The sequence below is a fragment of the Moschus berezovskii genome, chromosome 17, assembly GCF_049115385.1.
Source record: "Moschus berezovskii isolate FMDL1 chromosome 17, NW_MosBer_1.0, whole genome shotgun sequence".
Lineage (NCBI taxonomy): Eukaryota > Metazoa > Chordata > Mammalia > Artiodactyla > Moschidae > Moschus > Moschus berezovskii.
Genome location: NC_142476.1, coordinates 30,852,832 through 30,872,734, shown reverse-complemented (window position 1 = coordinate 30,872,734; position 19,903 = coordinate 30,852,832). Strand labels below are relative to the sequence as shown.

The window sequence follows — 19,903 nt, the reverse complement described above, 5'->3', positions numbered from 1 at the left end:
CTACCATTCTTCTAAAATATTTCTAAGTATTATTTTTTAAAGACTCTTGGAGAAAGCTACTACTACTTGGATATAGCTCAGTCATATGCCAGCTTTGACCATACCAATGATATTTACCTGACAGTTTACTTTTTTGCATGTACATTTAATTATAAATACACTTACAAAGTAGCTGCTTATAGACTGTTTTCTACCTTCTTTAAATATGGAAGAGAGGTCCTTTAAAATTTTTGTTGATCGCTGTTTTATGTTAGCAGTTTGAACCACAGATTAAACTCAAATTGATATCCTTTGGCAGTATACTACCCATCACCAAATTTAATGATGTTCTATGTTTATATGTAATATTAGCCTATGATTTAGGTTCTGAACAATCAAGCAGTTCTAAGTCAAATCTTACTTACTATAAGTACAGTGTTGTCCATGGCACTTCATTGCTGAATTGAAATTGCATTTCAGTAACTTAAAATTATCATTTCAAAACTTAAAAATACCTAAATTGATTATGAAAATAAGTTTAAAAAATAAACATAAATTTTTAAAATATTTGCAAATGTTATAAGAATGCCTTTTCTAAGATTTCCATGGACTTGACCAATTAAGACATATTCAAGTAGGAATTATTTCCTCCTTTCCTGACAAACTTTCCAGTAGTCTGTGTGGGCATACTCCAGAGATCTTTAATTCAGAATAATCTATCTCATAAATTTTCATAACTGATTAAACATTTCCTATCTGTCTCTTAAATGCCTTTGGATCATAAATGTTAGAGGGAAAATAGCTTCACGGGAAATTTCTTCATTGATTTCTTGCTTGTCTATACCAGTAAAATCTTCATTGCTGGTCTCTATGAATAACATTATAATAATTTTAATCACATCTGTGGAAGGAACTGCTTATTCTGCTTGTAACATTAGTTAGTTTATGTAGTGTTTATTTCCAATTTTATTAAAGTTTTAAAAATCCAAAATAACAAATTAAAAGTTGAATATATTGACTTTGTTCTAAGTTTTGTCATTTTCTCAGAGCCCAAAATATTAAACACGTAGAATTTTTTGCATCATTGTTCTCCCTTCCTTTGTCAATTACTGCAATAACTTTTTGAGAAATTTGTCAAAGAGAATAGGCCTTGAAGCATTCAGTGACTTCTTGATTGATTGTTTGAAACAATACTTTTGTGTTTATGGGAGGGATGGGGTAAAGACAGCAAAGAAATTAATTTTAATGTTTGGAAAATGATGCTGAAATTTGAGGATGAACAGGTATATTTTTCAAAACTAGCAATGCATTAAAAAGGGAGGTTGTTATGTGATTTTTTTTTTAATCTCTAGAACAATGTACAATTGATCCTTGAACAGTAAGGGACAGAGGTATTAGGAATGTTGACCATCCACATGGTTGAAAATTCACCTATAACTTCTATGATCAGTTCAATCGCTCAGTCGTTTCACACCTCTTTGTAACCCAGTGGACTGTAGCATGCCAGGCCTCCCTGTCCGTCACCACCACCTGGAGCTTGCTCAGACTCACGTCCATCATGTCAGTGATGCCATTCAACCATCTCATCCTCCTCTGTCATCCCCTTTTCCTCATGCCTTCAGTCTTTCCCAGCGAGTCAGCTGTTCACATCAAGTTGCCAAAGTACTGGAGTTTCAGCTTCAGCATCAGTCCTTCCAATGAATATTCAAGACTGCTTTCCTTTAAGATTGACTGGTTTGATCTCCTTTCAATCCAAGGGACTCTCAAGAGTCTTCTCCAACACCACATTTTAAAAGCAGCAATTCTTCGGCACTCAGCTCTCTTTATGGTCCAACTCTGACATCCATATGTGACTGCTGGAAAGACCATAGCTTTGACTATACGTCGGCAAAGTAATGTCTCTGGTTTTTAATATTTGTAATTCCTCCATATATGTGGTTCCTCTGTATCTGCAGTTGTACATCTTCGGATTCAGCCAACCACAGTCATGCAGTACTGCAATATTTATTGAAAAAAAAATCCACATGTAAGTGGACCTGTGGAGTTCAAACCCCTACTGTAATGTGAAAACTAATTTTTTAATGTTATTCAGATTACCAAAGCTTTAGAGTTTGATCTCTTTCAACAATGTTGGGATGTCAGCTCAATAAATAAAATGAGTTAATTTTGTAGTCATTTGCTACAGTAAATAACTAATAACAAAATCATTTAAGCCTTTGCTACTAAGCACTATTATTTGCTTTGTAGATTGGAAAAGGCAGTCTTCCAAGAGATTACTATTTTATTAATATAAAATACCTGTCAGAAAATAGTCAAACTTCTCAATAAGTTAACTTTGGGAGGAACTTTTTCATTATGTATAAACTGCTTATTGTTAACTCTTTGAACTTTGATTCTGTGATAAATATTTTTTCTGAAATGTTGAAACTATTCTTGGCTACAGTTAAAAATTTCCTTCAGTAATGTTTCCCTGAAACAATAATGCCTTTGTTAAAATTTCTAATCTGTCACTTTTCTTGACCTATTTTACAAGTTGACATTTTAGAAATAATTTCCATTTCTCAATATAGTGAAAAGCAAAAGAAATTTAAACTATGGAAGAAGTTAGTTACAATGAAAATATCAGTATGTTTGCAAAAGCCACATTGTCTAGCCCTCAGTTTTTTTTATAATTGTTGGTAAATGAAATCTGAGTTTTGTTTACTGCTGTGAGGGGTATTATTCACAGTATAAAGTTGTGAAACAGATACTCATGGGGAAAAACCATGCAGTTGACTTCCTGTTAAGTTGACAATTCTGTTTTAGGAAAATTATTTCCTGAGCAAATGAAATTCTGAAAGAATGATGTTATCTTTCTCATTAAGTGTTAAAATAGGACATAGTGCACTTTTCCTTTCATTTGTTAACAACATCTTGTTCTTTATTTATTAATTGTATACTTATTCTCTCAGCAATTATTTACTGAGAATTGTGTGAATATAGTAGGTTCTGAGGGACGTGAAGATGAATCAGACATAAACCCTGCTCTCGAAATCTTACTGTCCAGGTGGAAGAAAGAATAAATATCAGATTCCTTTAGTGAAATATATAAAAGTCTAATGCTAAGGAAACTCAGAACAAGAAATTTTTACTGAAAAGAGTACATATCACAGAGATTTTCTTGATGAGTGTTCAAAATTAAATGCTTTGGATTTGCACTATTCATTAAAAAAGACATTTTAATTAAAATTTTAAACAATGTATTAAATATCAGTGCCTAAATTAGATATACAGTTTTCTTAGAGAAAGTTCTAGATTAAGTGTAGTGAATGAATAAATCCTGATAGTCTAATAATATGCTCTTTTTATCCTTTACTTCCTAGATTAGGGATAATGCACCTGTGTTATTTCATTAATTTAAGTACAGTATATGCAGATTATTAAACAATTCAGTTTATTTTGCTGTAGGGAAGATAAACTGTGTTTTCTTTTATGTCAGTACTATCCATATGCTCATTTATTTTTTTGAATATCATTAGAAATGAAGGAATTGATTCATTTTAAAATTAAGAGCACTGTTTCATTTTTACTTGTAACAATATAGAATTAAAGAATTGTTTAGATCCAGAAAAAAAATTTAAATAATTTAAGATATTAGGTTTTGTATTTTGTTTAATATTTTTAAGAATCAGATGACTTTAGAACTGAAAGTTTTATTTAAAATTTAGATCATAATTCTGCTATTTCAAATTGTAACATAGTTTTAGAATCTGTTGGAATACAATGCAATATTAGCTCAGTGGGAAAAAAGGGTTCTCATGTCACATGGTCTAGCAATGTGTTGAGGTATATATTTTTCAAAAAGTGTGAGAAGGTACTTAAATGAAGAAAGAATCATAAAATGTTGAAACTAGGAAATTTTAGGGAAGTCATCTATTATAGTCTCTTGGTTCTACAGGATGAAATTGATGCCAGTAGAGATTGAGTGCCTTGCCCTAGGTCGCACAGGTAGCATAATGGCAGAGCTCAAACTAGAACCCTGCCCTGTGGACTTCAGCCAGCTACAGTGAAAATTAAGTTAGCGTATCTGTTTTCAATTTTGTGACTTTTTTTTTTTTTAACTTAAAGTTGTCTTAGTAGAAATTGACCTTCTAAGTAGTATTTGTTGAAGCTGGGAAAGTACTCAGTGGCTGATTACTAAGGTTCAGTAGCGCATGGCTAAAGTTTAGAGTCTAACATTTTGAATTTCTTTTGAATTTCTTAGGCTTAAGCATTATAGGAACATTATTTCCATACTAGATTAAATCTGTCATATATCTTATCCTCATCCAGTGTTCTGTAACCACCAGAGGCCTTGTTGAGGAACGCCTTGACAACAGCCATAAGGTGTATCAGTAGCATTTTCTATGAGTAGGCATTTGTGTCTCCATCATTCATAATTTTGTTTCTTACTTGTGCAGCATCTTGAAGGATTTTTAGCTCTAGTGTGAAGTGTTACAGCTTTTATCTCAATTTTAATCAACTTTTGGAGGACCCTCTTGAATTCTAGAATATATATAAAGTAAGAAACATGTTTGTGGGAAGAAATGCCAACTTACAACACTATCTCTTATACTGCTTTCTTTTTTTATCATTTCTTTTGTTGTTCATTTCTACCCTAGAGCTTTTGAATATGCTTTAATCTTTGTAAATGAGAAGTAAATGATTAGTATTTGTTCTAAGAGAGAAAGTTATTATTCTCTATATTGATTTGGACAAAAACATTTAATGTGTATATTTTTTTTTTACAGTTTATTTCACATGTTCCCATATTCTACTTTTTCTACTAGGTCATGCATGCTTTTAGCTGTTATATACTTAAGAGGGTGGGTGATATTTGAATATTATGAATAGAATTTTTGAATCTTTTTTGAAGTACATTTGTTTTTGCATAATATTTTGATAATTGGCATCAAAATAAGCTTATTATACATTCATAAAGAGGGGCAAGGAAGAGTGCAGTGTCTTATTGAAAGTTGGTAAAATTATTTTTCCTTGCACTTCAGTGCAGAAAATCAAGGCAATCCAGGAACAATAGCGAGAAGGAAGGGAGAGAGAGAAAGTGAATATTAAGTTGTATGTGGGGAAACAGACTTGAAATCATCTATACATGTAGTTATCTAAAGAGATACATGTAGTCAAGATTCTACATACTTTTTAAATTCCAGATGAGTGACTGGATTCATACCTAGATTTTCTCACTTCTGTGACTTACTGATATATTATTCCTTGCTCTTCCAAGGCAAGAAGTGTTGGCCTTGATCTACAAGTTACTGTGTGCATGTGAGCAGGAGCATGCTCTGTCAAAGAGAATTAACCTTTTTAAACCTATTACTAGACTTATGTATTCTTTTCATATATACAATGATCTATTTAAAAATTTTTAAAGAGAAACTAGTGCTTTTTTCCTACTTTTATAAGCTTAACATATGGCATTTCTTACTACTTTTAACCTTATGATTGATTGAACTGTCCACAGCATGATTTTTTTTTCTTTTAAACTACTGGTAGTAGTTATTGGAACTAGCTTATTCTCTCTTTTTTGGGGTGGGGGAGCCACACCATGTGGCTTGCAGGATCTTAGTTCACCGACCAGGGATCGAACCTGGGCCGTCGCAGTGAAGCAGTGAAAGTGCTGAATCCTAATCACTGCATTCCCAGGGAATTCCTACTTAGTTTATTCTTAATTAATATTCCTAATATTTTATAGAATGGGTATTATAGTCCAGTATTATTGTTTAAATGGGCCTTTGTTAAATATAAAGCAAGATAGCTCCAGTAGGTCCAGTTAGCAGTAAGTTTTATGTTGTAGGTATGAACAAGATATCTTTACTATAAATTGATTTTCTAAACTATATTACCATTTTCAAGCTCGATTATGATGGTGAGTTAAGTAAGGCAAATGTAGTGCTTTTTAAATTTAAATTCAAGTTTAAAATATATGATAAGACAGATATAAAAATTACTTGTTTAAGATTACATATATGTATAGAATTGCTGATATGCTAGGTTCATGGCCATAATTGTTGTACTCGATGTTAAAGCTTATGAGAAAAGAACTTGTTTAGCTTCACACTCCTCATTACTTTACTCACAAGTAAATTTACCTGGAAGTATAGATGATGGTTAAGTAACATCTGAGAAAAAGGCATGTATATTCAGAAATCATTGGTAAGATCTATAAAAGCAAATGTTTTATATGTCACACAAACACTTGCTTTAACCAAGTGGCTTATAATGTTGTTCAGGAAGCATATTTAAAGTCCTGTACTCGGCTCTTATGCTGTCCCTTTCTCATTCTTTCTACTTCTTGATCTCTTGGTTTTAAAATCTTCCTCCTTATTTTGTAGACACTGCTCTCCTGTTCACTACTTCTTCTCTGTCTTTACGTCTCACCACTGGGCCTCTCTCAGTGTCTGTTTCCCCAACCTTCATCCCAAATTCCAGCTGTATATCTACAACCAGTTGGTCAGGTAACTGCACCTTTTTCAGTGCACTCTTTGATAGAGCATGCTCTGTTCTTTTTGCTTGTTTTTATTGTTTTTTTTTCTTTCTTTCTTTTTTCTAACAGCCTAGGGGCCTCTTGTCAAATGTCCCATAGATTTTACCTTTTTGTTCCCACAATTATTTGACATGCTGAGTGTTCAGAAAGTAGAGTGACAGTTCTTGTGCTTTTTATTAAGTGTGTGTTGGATATGTGAATGCATTTTTGTTGATTAGCTGCCACAACAGATCTAACACTTGTAATATGAGCAGCCCACCTTTTATTTAGCTGTGGCATCTGCATTTGAGAAGAGCTTAATAGAAGCTTTTTAACTTCTCAAATAACTTTTCCTAAATCAATGCTATCCTCTAACCCTTTGGAGCCAAGATCTGTTAGGCTATCTAACTTCAGAGATTGGGTTAAATTGAGAAGTTTGAGGATTTGGGGCATCCTTATTTTTTACTCAAGTAAGTAAACAGTTATGTTTTATGCGTAAGGCATCTGACTGTGGTGCTCATTGTTTCTCTCCATGAAAAACAGGTATAGATTATCACTTGACATGGCATCTCCCAGGCAGTGCTTCACTATACCTGAAGCAAAACCAGACTGAATTTGAAATAAAGGTCAAAAAGGGACAAGAATATGTTTTTTGTTTGCTTGCTTGCTTGGGATTTTGGGGGTTTTTGTTGTTGTTGTTTTGGTCTTTGTTGTTTTGAGTTTGTGTGTTTTTTGGTCTGAGCCTTCAGAATAAATTCTTTATACCTTCTGTTATGAAAAAAGAATCGCCTATGAAGAATGAATATATAAGTACCATCAGTCATGGTTGGCTGAATATTCTGAAAAAATTTTTTTCTGAATTTACCACTGTTTTTCCTTTGCTAATCTTCCAAATAGTTAACTTCAAGTAGAACATAAATTCTCTCATTTCCTGAATAAGATCACTTAAAAAGTTTCTGTTCTCTCAAAAACTTTTTTCAGAGGAATATTATGAATGTCCTGTTATTATACAGTTTGTTGATAATATAATGAGTAATAAAGCTCTTTAAGTGATTTCTGCCTATAGATTTGTTTTCTCACTATTCTTCATGGTGTGACCATAGGTTTCTGACAAAACGAGAGCAAAAACTAATGCAGCGGCGACAACATGCAGAAGAGCTATTAGAGTGGAAGCGACGTTTAGATGCAGAGGAAGCAGAAATTCGTCAAATGGAAAAACAAGCTTTGGCTGCCTGGGACAAAGAATTGATAAAACCTAAAACTCCTAAGAAAGAACTGGAGGACCAGAGAGCTGAACAGAAAGGTAATAAATACTAACTGTCCAGACTATATTCTAAAGCCTGACATAAAGATTTGCTTCATTATCTTAAAAAATGTGAATGATTAAGGGTAAAAAAGGTGATACAACCATAAATGCTTCAGAATTGGAAAGATAAGAGAATATTGTAAGTACTTTTATGCTAATATACTTGAAAACTTAGAACAAATGGATAAATTCCATGAAATGGAAATAGGTTATTCTAGGACCAAGTAGGGTTTAATACATATTAAAATTGATAATGTGGTGAAAGATTAAAGGAGAAAAAGTACATGTATCTCAAAGAATCAAAAAACAGTAAAATCCAAAACATTTGTAATAAAACAAATCTCAAATTAGCAATACAAGTTAACTTTCTTTACCCAATATAGGATATTTATTAGCAAAAACAAAAAAACAAACCCGCAACAGACTTCATACTTTAATGATAAAACTTAGAAAGTTTTCCCTTTGAATTTGGAGATCAGAGTTGCTTATTTTCACCTGTAGAATGAAAGGAAGAAGCAAAACTCTCATTATTGCAGATGAGAAGGCTATGTACATAGAAAATCCAGCATTTACATGTCAGTTATTAGAATTAATAAGGGATAGAAAGTTACTGGATGTACAATCCATAAATAAAACTCAATTGCATGTCTATAGATAAGCAGAAATTGGTTACAAAAATCTAATTTTTAAAAGAGATGGCATTTATAAATTTTAAAAAGTATACAAGATCTTTATAGAGAAAAGTTTAGAATTTTCTTAGGAAATATTAGAGAAGACCAAAATAAATAGAACTTTTCCATATTCACGACAGATTCAGTATCATAAAGATGTTAATTCTCTATGAATTTAATGATAGATTCAGGACAGTTTAAATCAGAAGCCTAGCGGGATTTCTTTGCAAGGTTTGACAGCTCCTTTTAAAGTTTATATGAAAAAGCAAAGGACTAAAACACAATGCAAGAACTTAGCAGTTCTAAAAGTCTTGAAACTGCTAAGTTCTTGCATTGTGTTTTAGTCCTTTGCTTTTTCATAAAAATTTCAAAAGGAGCTGTCAAACTTTGCAAAGAAATCTTGCTAGGCTTCTGATTTTTGTTATCAGGGATAGACAAATAGACTGTTAAACAAATAGCCCAGAAAAAGACCTGTGAGTATATGAAAGTTGACTTCTGACACAGATAACTCAGGAGACTAGTGAAAAAAGGAGTGAATCTCCAATAAATTTTGTGAGAAGTGAAAATAAAGTTGGGTCCCTACCTGACAATATGAAAAGATCTATCTCTAGTGGGGAAGAGTGTAAATGTGAAATTTAAGCTGTAAAACTTTTAGAAGACAATATAAAAGGATATCTTTATGACATCAAGGGCATGGAAAGATTTCTTTCACATTATATAAGACAAAAATCATAAAAGGAAAGATAGATAAATTTGACTTTAATAAATTATTTATTAATATACCATAAAATAAAATATTTGCAGTACATACAACAGACAAAGGAATAGTATCAAAAATATATAAGCAACTCCTATGAATCAATAATAAATGACAACCACATTAAAAAAATAGGCAAAAAAGAAAATGGTTCACAAATAAGAAACTCTCTAAACAGTCAGTAAACATATGAAAAGATGTTCAAATTCATTAGGAATCAGAGCATAAAACCTTAAAGAAATACCATTGCCTGCCAATGTTCATTTCCTAGGGCTGCCCTAACAAACTGCCACAAATTTGGTGGGGGTTTTTTGTTGTTGTTCGCTCACTTCCGGAGGCCAGAAGTACAAAATCAGGGTGTTGGCAGTCCTGTGTGCTTCCTCTGGAGGGTCCAGGACACAGTTATTTCTTACGTCTTCCAGCTTCTGGTGGTATGCTGCAGGCATTCCTTGTGTCTGCTTCTAACTCAGTCCCACATAGTCTTCTCCTCCATGTCTGTCTTCTCTTCTGTCTCATAAGGAAACTTGTCATTGAATTTAGGGCCTACCCAGATAATCCCAGATGATCTCATCATGAGATCCTTAATTTCATTACATCTACAGACCTTTTTTCCAAATAAGATTGTATTCACAGGTTTTGGGGACTGAGACATGGACATATTTTTTGGGGAGCCATCATTCACCTCATTGAAAACACCCATCAAACCTGTTGGTTTGTAGGTGGAACAAAGAACTGCTGGTATAAGTGTTAATTGTTAAACCTACTTTGAAAAACAGGTTGAAAGGTGAAGCATTAAAAATCATCAATAAAATAATAAAAATAACAGAGCCAGGTACGTATATCCTGTAATTCAGCAATTCCTTTGCCAAGTATAAATCCTAAAGTATGGTCCATGGTCGCTGAGATCCTTTCAGAAGGCCTGAATAATACTGACATGTTGTTTGCCCCTTTTTACCATGTCAACATTACACTGATAGTATAAAGATAATGGTGGGTAAAATTGCTGATGCGTTAATATGAATCAAGGCAGTAGAGCCAAATCATGTAGTGGTTGTCGTACTGTTCACAACCCTGTACTCACAGTAGAAAGATACCATTCTTACATTTTATGTAATTTTAAATATTTGTATAATTAATTTAAATATTAATTATTGAATCTCAACTTTGCGTACATATCTTTTTAATATTGTGTGTGACCAAATAGAAAATATTCATAAATCATTTGTGTTTGCCAAAGCTTGACGTTTATCTTGAAGAAAAGCTAGTTATTTGATTTGCAAGCTGAACTAGCCATTTTTTTTCATGTGGTACCATTTACTTAAATGACCAACAAACTGTGGTTATTCAGTCTTGAGTATTTATAAGCAATTTTTCAGAAATAAATGAAGCAGCTCTGACTTTTTTAAGAAAAACAATAAAATTAAAACTTTCAAGTAAAGATTAGGGCTTTTAGCAATGCTATTTCCCCTGTTGTGAGCTTGATTGCTTTCCAGACTTTTCTGGTATGAGTGATGATATCAGTCAGTCATCTTTTCATATTATGTGATAAAATGTGCGAATATTTGAAAAGATCTTCCTAATAACTCAGTGAACCAATGTTTTCCAAATGACCAGTGAGGATTAAAAAATCATGTATGGGTAAAAGATCCTATTAAGGTGAAAGATCAGACTGTGGACTTTAATGTAACAGATTATGAAAAGGTCACTGATAATGGTGTAAGATTTCACATTACAGCTAACATTTAAGAAACTGCTAATTGTCCACTTTCGGTGTGGCATTAAAAAAGGATATCCAGTTACCTGTAAATACTGTTAAAATACTCTTCCCTTTTCTTATTATGTGTCATTTGTGTGAAGCCAGATTTTCTGCATACGCTTCAGCCAAATCAACATATAACCACAGATTGCATACAGAAGTAAATATCAGAATCCACCTGTCTTCTGTTAAGCCAGCCATTAAAGATTTTATTTTACTGTGTCAATAAAAGTTTCTCTCCTTTCAACTAAACTTCATTTTTTCAAAAAAAGTACTGTGTTGAATTTTAGAAAATGTAATTTATGTTAACACATAAAGGTTTATTGCCTTTGTTTTTTAATAAATTAAAAATTTTATGGATTTTAATTTCTATTATGGTAAATACTGATAGATATAATTGTGTCTATAACTACATAAACTAAAGTTTTTGGGGGTCTTCAGTACTTTTACAGAGTGTAAAGTTGTCCTGAGACCAAAGTTTTTGGGAACTGCTGTCTTATAGCATTGTTTTTCAAGTTCTGGTTTGTCCCATTAGAGATTCATGAAATCTATTTAGTGGATTATAGTCAGCATTGTTTAAAATTGAAATAGAATAGAAAATATCATTATGTCATATATAGTAAGGATATATGAAATATTATGAAAAAAAATCTTAGAACCACTGCGGTAGAGAACTTTTACATAGATAATAAATTGATGTAAATAAAGTGATCTATAAATACTGATATTATAGAGATATACATATAGATATCTATAAGTATTTATCTATACTAGGAGATATATGTGACATTGTTCATAACAGCAGTATTTGAGATAGCAGGGGCAAAAAAGGAAAGCACCCATATTAAATAGGAAAATGGATTAATAAATTGTGGTATACTTACATATCGTATCATGCTCAGTAAAGATGAAAAAATTACAGTATACAAGTCAACATATAAGAATCTCAAATCACAGAAGACTGCAATCAGTTTGATTTCTTTTATAGAAAATTAAAAGCAAACAGAACTAAATGATATATTATTTAGCTATACATACCAAGTAATATATAAAACTAATGATGTAGTAAGTATAGTTCATCTGTAGTGTTCCTTTTTATCCTTAACAATTTTTATTTAATTTCTTCAGCAAAGGCTTACTTCTGTGTCAGCTTCCACATCCTCATTCTGTAGCCTCAAATTCTGCTAGACTTGTCCATCTTGAAAGGAAATTTAAGAGGACCTAGTAAGCAGATTCAATTTCTCAGGTTTCATCATCGGCTGTAATAGAAGTAGAAAACATTTCCAACTATGTCTGGAGGGCAGATCAAGATTAGTTGTTGTTATTCAAACCTCCATCTGTCAGGAACTGTTGGCCTATATGATCATGGAAAGTGTTATTGGGTAAATGTGATAAATCAAGGACAATTTCAATCTCACCAAATATTGCTTAGGAGTGGTGTAGTTAATGAGCTAAATGACGTAAGTACAAGAAAAATTAAGAAAAAGAGTTGTGTGTACCCATTAGGGCACATTGTTGGAATAACTGAAGTTTACAAGACCAAGCAGAAAAGTAATTTTCTGAAGACCATGTAGTGGTTAATAAAATTTTGAGTTGACTGGAGAGCCAGCTCTACACTGCTGCTGCTAAGTCACTTCAGTCGTGTCCGACTCTGTGTGACCCCATAGACGGCAGCCCACCAGGCTCCCCCATCCCTGGGATTCTCCAGGCAAAAACACAGGAGTGGGCTACCATTTCCTTCTCCAATGTGTGAAAGTGAAAAGTGAAAGTGAAATCGCTCAGTCATGTCTGACCCTTAGCAACCCCTCGGACTGCAGCCTACCAGGCTCCTCCATCCATGGGATTTTCTAGGCAATAGTACTGGAGTGGCTTGCCATTGCCTTCTCCGAGCTCTACACCGAGCTTCTAGAAAAAGTTCTAAAACCACACCAGAGAACTGGCTTGATGAGAAGACTGATCTAGCAGTTACTCACCAGAGCACTAAAGAAAACTACTGTGTCAGTCATTCCCCATTCATGCCGCTTCTGCATCACTTTGCAACCTCTGAAAAATCCACTGTCATTACCAAAAGCCACCTAAAGTAGAGTCCACTTGGAGCCTTCTTTTTCAGGTTATTCACTTTTGTAATGAGATCTTCTACCGGGACACCTAGTTTCAATGCCCAAGTTCCAGTGCCCAGCAGGGAAGCTGCAGATTGACTTTTCTGGCTTCTGTCTTGGGTAACAGGGAACTCATGTGGCAGGAAATCATCAATGAGGGATTAAAAGTAAGCTTGGTGTCTAAGAAGTCTGACAGATGTCCATCATTAAGGAGTTTAAGCCATGTATCTTTCTTTCATAAAACATTATAAAATATTATTCAGGGAAGAACTCTTGAGACTTTTTTCCAAAGCCTGATTTTTTAAATGGCTATTGAGCACTTGAAATTTAGCTGGTAGAACTGAGAAATTGAACTTAATTGCTATTTAAGTGGCAACATGAGGCTGATGGCTACCATATTGGACAACACCTACAGATGAAACATTTTACGAAGTTTTGGTGTGTTTCTGCTATAGTCCATATTTCTTTAAAAGCGTCAAAATGTTGCAGACTCCTATTGAAATATAACTCTTCAAAAGTCAGGGATACAGTGAAATACACACTAACATCTATTAGGAAAGCTATTCTCAAAAAAAAATAAATGTTGACAAGGATTTGGAGAAATTGGAACCTATATGCAATATTGATGGGAATGTAAAATAGTTGTAACTATTTTGGAAATAGTATATCAGTGCCTCAAAAAATTAAAAATAGAATTACTGTATTCCACTTCTGGTACATATATACCAAAAAGAATTGAAACCAAGTTTTCAAAGAGCTATTTGTACACCCATGTTTATAGCAGCATTATTCACAATAGCCAAAAGATGAAAAGCCCAAGTTTCTATCAACAGATAAATAAACAAAATATGGTATATACAGTTTATTAAATGTAATTATGTAAATGTTTATTAAAGTAAAACATTCTTTGGGGTATAGGTATTTCTTTTGTTGGGCTTCCCAGGTGGTAAAGAATTTGACTGCCAGTAGGAGATACGGGTTCAATCCCCAGGTCAGGAAGATCTCCTGAAGAAGGAAATGGCAACGCATTCCAGTATTCTTGCCTGGGAAATCCCATGGACAGAAGAGCCTGGCAGGCTACAGCCCAAGGGGTCGCAAGAAGTCTGACACGACTGAGCACATGTGATAATAATAGTAACTGATGTCAAATTTTATCAGTATTGAGCCAAAGTATAACTTAATCCTTGTGGGGCATTATATCCATGATGACAGAATGAAAACAGTGTACATTCTTAAGATTATACAAGTATAATGTCAAGAATTTTCTATTTACTGTCAAAAGTATTTGTTTTCTTAGAGCCGAGGCCACAGTGGACAGGAAATTCCAGAGGCAAGACAGTTCTGCAAGTTCCAAAAGTGCTGAGTAAAATTCATAGTATATCTCCATGGATGCATACAGTTCATTCATTTGTATTGCTGTGTAGCATTTCAGTTTATAAATATACCACAATTTATTCATTTTACTTAGTTTTTTACTATTATACTGCTGATAACCATGTGTATGTCTCCTGCTGCATGTATACAAGGTTTCTCTAGGACATATACCTAGAAGTAGAATCTCTAGATCATAAAGTGTTTTTTCATCTTTACCAAATACTCCCAAATTGCTTTCCAAAGTTATTGGACCGATTTCCATATGTTTCCATTTTCCTAAACAAATATATGAGTTGTAATTGCATCTTTACAGACACTCAGGTTGTCTGTCATTATCATTGCTGACTATATGTTGCAGATAATGTCTCTCAGTTTGTATCAGCCAAAATTCTTAGACTTAAGGATGTTACAGTAAATGTGATTCATTAAGTGATGGGATTAAAAAATATATCTAAATGCAACTAGTGAAATCATGCTAAAAACAAATGTAAAGTTTAACAGATGAATATTTGCCTTGACCATGATTGTGTACTTTTTCTTGTTTTCACCTTCTCTTCTAGAAATAGTGAGTGAAACAGAATCTCCAGTACCTTCCTACTCTCATCTACACAGTGAAAGCTCTATTCCAGAAGAATTGGGCAGCCCTGCCGTTGAGTATATACCATCTGAATCCATAGTTCAGGAGCATCCTGGGAGTCCAGATCATAGTATACTTACTGAAGACATGGTTTTTTCACAAGAACTGGAATCTTCTACCTCGCCTAGTAAGCATGTAAGTTAATATATATTTATATCTTAAAGGTTCTTTAAAAAAAACCTATCTGAAAGGTATATTATTAACTGTTATATTCTTGCTATTAAGGAAGCATTGACTATCACCCATACCTGTAACATATAGTACGTGACATTTGAGTAGAAATAAAGCTTTTCATTGACTTCTAAAAATTTATAAATATATGAATTTTAGCTTTAGTGGCATTTATAAAATTATATGCTATGAAATTTTTAATAAATGGAGATAGGAACTTCTAAAGTCTTTAATAAAGATAATGTGTGGGGCAAGTTCTTATTAAAGTCTGAGATTTGTCACATAATAGAAACAATAAGACCTTAAACCATACCAGTGTGTCTTTTCTATAATTTAGTTAATGACTGCTCTATACTTCTTAATCAAAGTAGTTGTTTCATCTCTTTAAGGCAGATCTGAAATGGATATGGATTCTAAATTAGAATAATAGTCACTTCAGAATGAAGAGGTTTCTCACACTGCCCTTAATTCTATACTTTAGTAAAAAACTGGTAAAAACTTAAGCTAGAAATTTAGCTTTTTCTAAGCTTAATTTTATAATTTGTATGAAGGATTAGCATAATAATATTAAATACTATAAGTGAACAAAAACATTGCTAGAAGCCACTTTGTGTTTAAAAAAAGAATCCACCTAAAGTTCAAAATGGACCATATAAGAAAGTCAAAGCTAGTGATGGCGGAGCCTGGTGGGCTGCCATCTATGGGGTCGCATAGAGTCGGACACGACTGAAGCGACCTAGCAGCAGCAGCAGCAGTGTGTCTTAAAGTCACTTTTGTAATAAAAAGTAACTCCAATACTTTGGCCACCTCATGCAACAAGTTGACTCACTGGAAAAGACTGATGCTGGGAAGGATTGGGGGCGGGAGGAGAAGGGGATGACAGAGAATGAGATGGCTGGATGGCATCACCAACTCGATGGACATGAGTTTGAGTGAACTCCGGGAATTGGTGATGGACAGGGAGGCCTGGCGTGCTGTGATTCATGGGGTCGCAAAGAGTCGGACACGACTGAGCGACTGAACTAACTAACTAACTAATATTTATTGGGTATTTGTCAAGTGCCAGGTAGTGTGATGAATGCCTTATGTAGATTATTCTCACAGCAATTCTTTAGATAATGTTTTAAGCCCCACTCTGAAGCTTAGCAGACGGAGTAACTTGCCCACCATCACAGGGATAGGAAGTGATGATGTAATAGTTAGAAACCACATCAGGCTTATTCACTTCCTCTTGATACCAGGGTAGAAATTACTCCCTTTGTAATAAATAATCTAGTGTGGGCAGTCTTCTGATGCTCTTATTTTCTTCCCTCCCCCTTTCCTGTCTTCTTCTTTTCTTCCATAAAGATAGTACCTATTTAGTATTAAATTTTTTCAGTTTTATTGACATATAAATGACATTTAGCACTGTGAATTTAAAGTGTACAGCATGAGTTTAAAGTGTACAGCATGATGACTTGATATACACATATTGTGAAATGATCTCTACAATAAGTTTAGTAAATATCCATCATCTTGTATGGTTACAAAAACATTTTTTTCCTTGTGATGAGAACTTTTAGGGTCTACTCTTTTAGCAATTTTCAAACATACCATGCAGCAGTGTTAAGTATAGTCATCATGTTGTACATTATATCCCCAGTACTTACGTATCTTATCACTGGAAACGGATACCTTTTGACCAGCTTCAGCCAGTTCCCTACCCCCTACTCCCACCTCTGGTGACCACAAATCTGATCTCTTTTTCTATGAGTTGGAATTTTTTTGGATTCCACATATAAGTGAAATCATACAATATTTGTCTTTCTCTCTCTGACTTTCTTCACTTAGTAAGGTGCCCTCAAATCATGTTGTCTCAAATGACAGGATTTCCTTTTTTTTTTTTAATGACTGAATAGTATTTGTGTGTGGGGGGAGGTGGTGGATGTCACATTTTCTTTATTCATTCATCTATTGATGAAGAACTACCAATGATCCAGCAAATCCACTTGTAGATATGTATCAGAAGGAGGTAAGATCACTATGTCGAAGAGATATCTGTGCACCCATATTTAGTATTTTTAAAGTTAAATAAAGGGGTAAATATCACTGGTTCAGTAGCCACTCATAGTTTATCATAAACATCTTTAAAAGTATGCTTTTTAATAACTTTTTCCATATACTTAAAAAAGTTGAAATCTTTTGAGTAATTTCAAACTTTTTTTTTCACTTTTTATTTCATGAAGTTATTTAAAACTCTTTGTAAATATGATCTTGTTAGTATCTTAAATTTTAAATAGAATTTCATAATTGTATCACAGAACAGTTATTTGATTTCTGTTTAAACAGTCACCTCCCAAGAGCTCCATGTCTGTGTCAAAGCAAGAGTCTAGCAAAGGAACTCATAGGACTGGAGGACATGGTCGTCTGCCCGTCAAGTCCCATCAACATTGTTATAGTTGGTCAGATGAGTCATTATCTATGACACAGTCAGGTAAGAGTAACAAGGAAGGAGTTCGTTTTCTTTGTAGTATGTTTGAATTAGTCTTTAATAAACTTTGTCTATCTATGTGACTGGTAAAATGTTATTCTCTGTTTCATTTCTAAAGGTTTTTTCCTTGCCAAAATTGAATTACATGATTCTTTGCTTTCCCTTGATAATTTATATTCCTCATTACACAAACTATGATAAAGTGTTATGTTCTTAGACGTTAGTAGTCATTTATTCATCAGACATTTGTTGAATTTTCTGTGTGTGACAGGTGCTGCTTATGTGTTCCTATAGTGCTCTGCACTTTAACTTGTTATACCAGACAGCGCATAAATTTAATCAAACACTGATTTAATCAACACATTAATTCAACCTAGTAGCGGGTCTCCTCTACTAGAATTTATATTCCTGCAGAGGAGAGTCTTATGTTTTGTTAACAATTATGAAACCAGACCCTAGCAGGTACTTTGCATTGCACATAGTAGGTACTGTGTTTCTTGAATGATTTAATGATGCCTATGAGGAGAAACAGGAGGTGGTAGAGCAGGATACCATAAGTCTCAAGGAAGGAAAAGTAGAGACTGCACATGGCAGTAGGGAGCATTCATTATTTTCCCATAACCTTTCAGTTCAGTTCAGTTGCTCAGTCGTATCCGACTCTTTACGACCCCATGAATCACAGCACGCCAGGACTCCCTGTCCATCACCAACTCCCGGAGTTCACTCAAACTCATGTCCATCGACTCGGTGATGCCATCCAGCCATCTCATTCTCTGTCGTCCCCGTCTCCTCCCACCCCCAATCCCTCCCAGCATTAGAGTCTTTTCCAGTGAGTCAACTCGTCGCATGAGGTGGCCAAAGTATTGGAGTTTCAGCTTCAGCATCAGTCCTTCCAATGAACACCCAGGATTGATCTCCTCTAGAATGGACTGGTTGGATCTCCTTGCAGTCCAAGGGACTTTCAAGAGTCTTCTCCAGCACCACAGTTCAAAAGCATCAATTCCTCGGCAATCAGCTTTCTTCACAGTCCAACTCTCACATCCGTACATGACCACAGGAAAAACCATAGCCTTGACTAGACGGACCTTGGTTGGCAAAGTAATGTCTCTGCTTTTTAATATGTTATCTAGGTTGGTCATAACTTTCCTTCCAAGGAGTAAGCGTCTTTTAATTTCCTGGCTGCAATCAGCATCTGCAGTGATTTTGGAGCCCAAAAAAATAAAGTCTGACACTGTTTCCACTGTTTCCCCATCTATTGCCCATGAAGTGATGGTACCAGATGCTATGATCTTCATTTTCTGAATGTTGAGCTTCAAGCCAACCTATTCACTCTCCTCTTTCACTTTCATCAAGAGGCTTTTTAGTTCCTCTTCACTTTCTGCCATAAGGGTGGTGTCATCTGCATATCTGAGGTTATTGATATTTCTCCCAGCAATCTTGATTCCAGCTTGTGCTTCTTCCAGCCCAGCGTTCCTCATGATGTACTCTGCATATAAGTTAAATAAGCAGGGTGACAATGTACAACCTTGACGTACTCCTTTTCCTATATGGAACCAGTCTGTTGTTCCATGTCCAGTTCTAACTGTTGCTTGCTGACCTGCATATAGTTTTCTCAAGAGGCAGGTCAGGTGGTCTGGTATTCCCATCTCTTTCAGAATTTTCCACAGTTATATTGTGATCCACACAGTCAAAGGCTTTGGCATAGTCAATGAAGATTTCAGTAGGAATAAATTCTTAGAAGTGAAATTACTGAATCAAGCCAGTAATTGAAGTTGAAGAATGTTGTCTATCTTATTGATCTATTGAAAGTGATTAATTTTTTAAAATATATTTGCTTTCATGTAATCTGGGGAAAAGTTACTGCCAGTGGAATAACCTTTCATTGGACATAAACTTGATATTTGGAAATATGGATTCTCATTATTTCTCTTTTACTTGTGACTTTCTTCAAGTTTCCTTCCCATCACTAATATTCTTTCTTATCTATAGCAATGAAATAATATCTTAATCATCCTTGCATGAATTATAAAATAAGGATTAATAATATTTGTAAGATATTATTTTATTGGTAAAAGATATTCAAATGAGAACTGTTTTAGAAGCATATCTCTTGAGATTTCTAGGCTATAGATGCCATCTACCTGTTCATGACAGCATCATTCATTATATGTGGTATTTATAGGA

At 34.1% G+C, this 19,903-nt stretch overlaps 1 protein-coding gene across 4 annotated transcripts in view; it reads left to right on the top strand.

Annotated features, from left to right (window-relative positions):
- Positions 1–19,903, top strand: part of CEP350 (centrosomal protein 350) — a 157,587-nt gene that overhangs the window by 106,522 nt on the left and 31,162 nt on the right. For 3 of the 4 annotated variants that reach the window (XM_055419161.2, XM_055419162.2, XM_055419159.2), the window contains 4 exons: positions 6,348–6,470; positions 7,582–7,781; positions 15,002–15,213; positions 17,578–17,722. In XM_055419161.2, coding sequence (XP_055275136.2) covers positions 6,348–6,470; positions 7,582–7,781; positions 15,002–15,213; positions 17,578–17,722 — 680 coding nt within the window. The remainder of the gene's footprint in view (positions 1–6,347; positions 6,471–7,581; positions 7,782–15,001; positions 15,214–17,577; positions 17,723–19,903) is intronic. The other variant, XM_055419163.2, reaches the window with a different exon arrangement.